Source organism: Ascaphus truei, chromosome 13 (assembly GCF_040206685.1).
Source record: "Ascaphus truei isolate aAscTru1 chromosome 13, aAscTru1.hap1, whole genome shotgun sequence".
Classification (NCBI taxonomy): Eukaryota; Metazoa; Chordata; class Amphibia; order Anura; family Ascaphidae; genus Ascaphus; species Ascaphus truei.
In genome coordinates this window covers 26,211,689-26,219,379 of record NC_134495.1, presented here as the reverse complement: position 1 = coordinate 26,219,379, position 7,691 = coordinate 26,211,689, and the positions used below count along the sequence as shown (strand labels likewise).

At 42.9% G+C, this 7,691-nt stretch overlaps 1 protein-coding gene across 1 annotated transcript; it reads right to left on the bottom strand.

The window, feature by feature from the left end:
• Positions 1 to 6,548: 6,548 nt before the first annotated feature.
• LOC142464596 (olfactory receptor 6M1-like) lies at positions 6,549 to 7,490 on the bottom strand. Its single transcript, XM_075567969.1, has one exon. It carries the CDS (start codon positions 7,488 to 7,490, stop codon positions 6,549 to 6,551), a length of 942 nt encoding a protein of 313 aa, XP_075424084.1.
• Between the last annotated feature and the right edge of the window lie 201 nt (positions 7,491 to 7,691).

Below are 7,691 nucleotides of genomic sequence, written 5' to 3'. Positions count from 1 at the left end.
ACACATGGAGACAGACACACACGGAGATGGAGACACACGGGGACAGAGACACACTCACTCACACATATGTAAATAAATGCTATACATACATATATCAAAATAATTATATATATATATATCTACAAGAAAAACAAACAAAGAACAGGCGCACTCATAGCGTAGTAAAGTTACAAAAATGTATGTAGAACTGGATTTGTAAAAATGCACACTTACATACACAACAGGAATTAAAGCATTTATGAGTAATACTCAATCGCCAGCCAATGCACAGGATACCAGCTGCTCCTTGAAGTAACCGTCTGATGTAGACGGGAAGCAGCAGCTCCTGCAGTGTACTCCATGTACCAGATGTGATGTGGATCATCTCTCCACTCCAAACCCTCTGTCACTACAATGGGTCTCTGGTAGTAGTATCGCGATATCCTGATGACGTCACTGGGTTCTCCGGACAAGCTGCAGCAATCCCCGCAGGGATTTAGTGCTTGCGGCTGCACTTGGTATTATTGAACCAAATGGCAATAGTTCCGTGAGTTTGATAGCATGCATAAATATATAACTGGACAATAATAAGTCCACGAAACACACCCTGACAAAATCTTTTCAAGACGAAACGCGTAGGGTGTGATTCGTGGACTTATTATTGTTACTACTATTATTACTGCGTTCTAGATTCTAAGCTAGGTGATATCTTGCTACTATTCTTGACAAATCCCTAAATAAGGAGGTTGAGACTAATAGTGTTGAGAGGCAGAAGGATGATAGAATGGTATTCACCACCACATACAACCAAGCCAGAGGCTTCATTAGAGCCACAATAAGGAAACACTGGCATTTACTACAAATGACAGCATATTATCAGACATTTGCCGTGCACCGCCCATGTTAGCTTTTAAGAGAGGGAGAAACCTTGCGGATGTACTTATCAATACTGACAACATGGGTCATTATAAAACTCATAGACAGTTTTATAGACACATTTCTACAACCTATAGCACAGACAGCCAAGTCATACATCAAAGACACGTTTGATTTCCTTGACAAATTAAAAAACACCTGGTGATGGGACTAATCATATTCTGGTTAGTTTAGATGTGTCTAGCCTTTACACAATAATCCCCCATGTTGAAGGTCTTGAGATAATCAAGGCCGCCCTCATTTGCCATTATAGTGATACTGTTCCAATCGAATACATTATGCTCATTTTACATTTCATTCTCTATAAAAATTATTTTAGATTTGAGAGTGATTTCTTCCTGCAGATTAAGGGGACAACAATGGGAAGTAATATGGCCCCTGCTTACGCCAACATATACATGACACATTTCGAAGAGCAGTACATCTACAAATCAGTCTTTTTTGTGCATATTAAAAGCTATTACAGATATATTGATGATCTGTTTTTCATATGGACAGGTACGGAGGATCAGCTGTTATCTTTTTTTGAGTATATTAATAGTCTCCATTCAATGGTCCGCCTCACTAATACATGGAGTACACAGCAACTCTCTTTTTTAGATGTCCTCATTACACAGACTAATCTTTTTAGAAAGGATACAGACAGAAATGCCATTTTAAGGGCAGATTGCCATCCTCCTCCTTCTCTTATTGATGCATTACCTTTTTCACAGAAAGTCCGGGTCTGCAAAATCACGAGCAGGAAGGATAATATTGAACCAGCTATTGGAGAACTACGTAGTAGATTCCTGGCTAGGGGATATCCTCCTGCTGTGTTAGACCGAGCACTGGATAAAGAGGTAAGTGCTACCAAAAATAAGAAGGAGGACAGGCTTGTATTTACCACTACGTACAGTCAAGCTGGTGGTTTTATTAAATCTACCATTCTTAAACACTGGCATATTCTGCAAAATGATGAAATATTATCTGAAAGTTGCTGTGTACACCAATGGTGGCATTCAAAAGAGGGAGGAATCTGGCGGATAGCTTGATACATGCAGACAATGAGGGTAACTACAGAACTCCTCATTTTCTGGAAGGTGGCAGGAATGGCAACTTTAGATGCATGAGCTGCTCGGTCTATAACAGTCTGACTACCAGTAGTCAATTCACATGTAGATCTGAATATGTAGTGTACATAATAAAGTGTCCATGTGGTCTTCTTTATGTGGAACATTTATAAGAATGTTAAAAACAAGGTTCATTGAACATAAAAGTGTAATTCGAAAAGGTACGGATCCCTCTATTCTTGTGCAACACTGTGTGGAACACAATCATAATGTGTCTTTACGCATCATGGATATTGAGTCAGTAGCACCTAGACAAGGCACTCCGGATAGAGAGACTTTCTTATTGAGACGTGAAGCATTCTGGATACAGGCTTTAAATACCAGCAATGGTACTGTATGGGTCTTAATGAGCAACAGAACTTAAAATGCTTCCTTAATAGAAGGTAATTTTTTGTCTCTCTACAGGCATATTCGATCTTGCACCATCCATGGACTCTGCACTTACCTGTTAGGAAGATTATCCTTTTTGTGTGTTTTTTCCCTTCTTTCTTCCCCTCCCTTCCCCTTCCCCTTCCCTCCCTCCCCCCTGGTTGTGTGTACCCATTTCTGACCTAGGTATACCCACTAGTATATTCTAAATACTGATGTACTGCATATTCTTATGTGGCATAACTTTGCAAGATTATACTGATGTCATCAGCAGTATACAGTCACATGTTTTTAATAGTATATTGCTGTATTAGTTTTGTGCACATATGCTTTATTAATATTTTGGTGTGTGGTTTATTTACACTTTCAGGGTGATTTGTAGGAGTGTCTCACTCCTCCCTGCTCTGACACTGATCCTATGGCGACGGATACATCTTTGTCCAGCCTCGAGTCCAGTCTTGATTGGTGCACGCTCGCCCTTCCCCCCCAGCTGCCGGGTCACACTGACGTCATCATGGGGGAGTTTTCAGTCTGGGGAGAGGTGTGGCTGTGGCTGCTGTCCTCCAAGACAGCTCTAAGCTATATTGCCAGCGATTTAGACCTAGACGTCTGACGTCACCACGGGGCGCCACGCGGCAGCTCTGACGTCATCACGTGGGCTTCAGCGTCCTGGTCATGTGCCAGAACGGGGAGGGGTGAGTATCAGGGGGGTGGTATATATTTTGACTGTTTTCTTGTGTTTGGTAGCCTTCACCTTGAGAAAGGCAGTATTAGACTGCCGAAACGTTGGACTTTATGGCATAATAAACCTCCTTTTGAGTAAGACCGTGTGCCTGCTTCTCCTTCTTTGTACTGGATCATTATATAACTCCACATTTCTTAGACTACGGATGACCAGGTAACTTCAGGTGTCTTAGTTGCTCTGTCTGTAATAGTCTTATCACAGGGGATACATTTACTCACCCACACAGTGGTAAAGAGATTAAAATTAAAAGCAGAATCACCAGCAGATCTTCATATATTATTAAATGTCCCTGTGGTCTGCTTTATGTGGGGGAAAACACCAAGAATGTTGAAAATAAGGTTAATTTAACACAAAAGTGTCATTCGCAGGGGTACGGACCCCACAATCCTTGTTCAACACTGTGAACACAGGCATAATATTGCGTCCTTTAGGAATATGGGTATAGAATATAGTATGTGGTACCTAGACGAGGTATTCCCGACAGAGAGACATGTTTGCTTGGAAATCACATCACGTCAACACCCGCCATGGGCCTTCGCGATGCTTTGTTTTAATTAAACAGTCGGATTCCCCTGGTCCGCACCAGTTCTAAGTCAACTGCTAGGCACCGGCCGAGGCGATGCGCCGGCCCCCGGTCCCCCCCCGCCACCCCGTGAGGGGGGGGGAGGGGGCGGGGGAGAGGCACGCGCCGCAGCTGGGCGATCCACAGGAAGGGCCCGGCTCGCATCCAGAGTCGCCGTGGCGCGTGCCCAGCCCCGCTTCGCGCCCCAGCCCAACTGACCCAGCCCTTAGAGCCAATCCTTATTCCGAAGTTACGGATCTGACTTTCCGACTTCCCTTACCTACATTGTTCTAACATGCCAGAGGATGTTCACCTTGGAGACCTGCTGCGGATATGGGTACGGCCCGGCGTGAGATTTACACCATCTGCCCCGGATTTTCAAGGGCCAGCGAGAGCTCACCGGACGCCGCCGGAACCGCGACGCTTTCCAAGGCTGAGAAGGGAAGCATATTGGATTCATTTATTGAAGATAAGCAACGGAGGTGGATTAAATGAACAACAAAAACTTTAAATGTTTTCTTGATAGGAGGTAACCTTTTTTTCCCAACAGATGGACAACTACCATCTGACCCCTCCGGGACACTTACTTATCAAGCCTAATAAGCCTACGGATTTTCAGGATACTATTTGATGCTGCTGTGGTTTATTCTACAGATACTTATGTGGACTGTACTTTAACTTGTGCCAATCCTATCTTCACTGCAGTTGCTATTGAGTTACACTATTTCCCTCATGTTTTATAGACTGTTTGATGTTGGTTAGTCACTCATGTGTTTAAGTTTGTGGTTTTACAATTTAAGACTACATTATGTATGGGTGATTTCTTGTGATGCAACATCTAATTTTGTTTATTTTTGGTGTTGGTGATTGCTGTACTAGCGGGGTATTTGTCTAGGCTCCTGCTCGATTACAGGGTAACCATGTATACGGACAAGCACTCAGTGCTTGATATCTTTACTATGCAGATTGCCCGGAGTCCTGCCCCTTCTGAAGACTGACGTCATTGTGGGGCAACGCACGGAAGTGCTGACGTCATTGAGTGGCGTCGGCGTCAAGGGAGGAGGGCGGTCGGAGCATGGTTTGGTAAGTGAGCACATTGTGGGGTATAAATATGTATGAGTTTGTTATCACTGGAACCCTTACCTTGCAAAAGGCTGTATGCATAGCCGAAATGTAGGACTACTTGGGCCATTAAAGCATTTTGATTAAGCCCGTGTGCTGATGTCTCTCTGAACATTGTTCCCTACTGTAAATTAAGTGGAGGCGCAGTGACAAGTAGATTCAGCTTTATATTCACCTATGGTGACCAAATTCATAAAAATGCACAGTAATTAAACTAATAGTGCATAGACAAGAACTGATACAACATATATTATGAACATAATGGTACTAAAAATGTTAAAACAATAAGTTCAAGGAATGGACTAAAGAAAGTGTGTAATGAACAAAAATATTGCCTGTTAGAGAGGATGCTGCCTGGGTTGCGGCTCCTGGCTATCAGTTCCTGCACAATCCCTCCTCTCTGGGGTTAACACCGGACAGTTCCTGCTTCAAGGCTGGATCGGGTGCATATGCTGCTGGGATACATTCATCATTTTGATTGGCCTTTCTAGATTAGACATTCACATTCAGTACCTTATATGGAACACGAGAGTCACACAGTGCTGAGCCATGCTATGGGATTGCATTAAGTATCAGTGGTTATTCATTATCTATTCTCTTATATTGTTTTTTAGGATTTTATCGTTAGCTACTCTGTTTGCCGGTTGTTCACATCGTATACATGCACTCCAGACATCTTTATCCCTTGACCCCTCCCCTTTGGCTTTCTACGTTTTTTTAGTAGTCTGTGTATTATCAGCGTGTCCTCCCTGCACTTTAGGTGTATTCACTAGTGCATTTTTTCCCCCTTCTGTAACCTTGTAAGATAGCAACTAAAAATGAGTCCTATTCCCAGTGTGTTTCCCATAAAACTACAGTCTACCCATGAGCAAGTGGTAGTTTGTTGTGACCCATGCACCTGAAAATGCAGGTATTCTTCTGCATAGATATGCTGTCAACAATTGTAAGCATACAGTACATCACGAAATAATGTAAATTACTGTATATTTAATCACTGTTTGTGTGTGTGTACGTAGGCAAGACTATGAGAGCTCTAGTAACAGTAATGAATTAGATATAGAGGGATCTTACTGTCACATTGTGAGGCTTACAGCTGTATTCTCTATATGAACAGTCCTCCTAATGGGGTGTGACGTTCTGATTTTCAGTTGTGATAAAGGCTGAGCCCCCTGTGCCGCTGATCGCGCTCATGCTTGGAGAGCGGTGACGTCACCAACTCTCCAAGCATGAGCAATGGGTGTCGGCGCTATTTCACAAGCGTGCGTGGGGGGAAGGGGGGGCGTTGCAGGCAAGCCGAGTGCGATTCAAAGACAGTTTTTGTTTATGCAAGCGCCAAGCGTGGGTGAGCGTCCGTGCCCACGCACGAGCGCTCCGCCTGAGCAGGGACATAAAAATTTGAAATAGCCAGAAGCAACCTCACCAAGCACCGCACGGTCAGAGCGCTCAGCGGCACAGGGGACTCAGCCTAAACTGACCATGGGCCACACCTGTTCCACCTTCGTTTTTCCTACAGGGGGAACCTCCCACTCCAACCCGTCCTAGCATTCTCCCCCAACTATTACTATTTTCTATTAGGGAGGGGGTCTAAACTAGGACTGGGAGAGTTAACTATGGGAGAGAGTGTTAGTCATAACTTATTTTACTGGTTCTGGAGTATAAAGGAATGATAACATTTTATTTTACTGTATAAGAAAAGAATGTTGATCTGTAAAGCAGAAAGATTATATTAAACTGTAATGTGACCATTATACTGTAGCATCTTGCCACATGAAAACATTCTATCCTTGAGTATTTCTTTCACATTCTGGTTTCTCAGGGTGTAAATGAAAGGGTGAATTAGAGGGACCACAACAGTGTTCAGGACTGACACCAACTTGTCAAATTCAAAACGCTGACCCAGCATCGGCCTTGAATACATAAATATACAGCTGCCATAGGCTAGAATAACAACTATACCATGGGAAGAGCAGGTGGAAAAAGCTTTTCCCCTTCCCTCCACTGATTTAATTTTTAATATTGCCAATATAATAATACTATAAGATACACAAGTAATCAAGAAAGAAAATAGTAATGGGGAAGAGGTAGCGAATACCAACATTTGGATTGCAGTTGTATCTATGCAAGAGTTCCTAAGAAGTGGGCCAACATCACAGAAAAAATGGTCCATCACATCAAAACAAAATGGCAATCTCATAATGAAGGTTGAAGGTGCAAGGATGGAGAAAAATGATCCCAGCCATACTCCAGCTATAAGCTGCAGATATACACGTCTGTGCATGATTGCTGTGTAACCTAGGGGGTGACAAATAGCTACATATCTGTCATATGACATAACAGCAAGGAGTTGGAACTCAGCTGTTCCCACTAGAAAAAAAATATATGACTGGGTAAAACAGCTAGTCAAAGATATGGACTTTCCATCCACCAGGAAGCCCCTTAGCATGTTTGGCACAATGGTGTTGGTGAAACAGATGTCCATGATAGACAAGTTACATAGAAAAAAATACATAGGTCTATGGAATCTTCGGTCAAAGAAGACCAATGTAAGGATAAGGAAGTTCCCTGCCATGGTGAGGAGATAGGACAGCAGGACCAGGCAGAAAAAGAACACAGACAAGTGTGGAAACAGAGGGAAACCCAACAGGATGAACTGTGTCACAGTGGTCATGTTCCTCCCATCTACTGTCTGCATTATAAGGATGTAAAAAGCAGGCGAGTCAGGAGCAAGTAAAGCACATACAGTAATAAAAAACAGCTGTGGAGAGTGATAAAATCTGTAGATGTTGGAATTAATAACAACAATAAGGATCTCAGGTCATTCATCAATACGATTTTGCAAATAAGTGACATCAAAATAAATACTCTGCAA

Excerpts from the sequence above, each read along its gene's own strand:
- LOC142464596 (XM_075567969.1), bottom strand. The coding sequence starts at position 7,490 with ATGACCACTGTGACACAGTTCATCCTGTTGGGTTTCCCTCTGTTTCCA.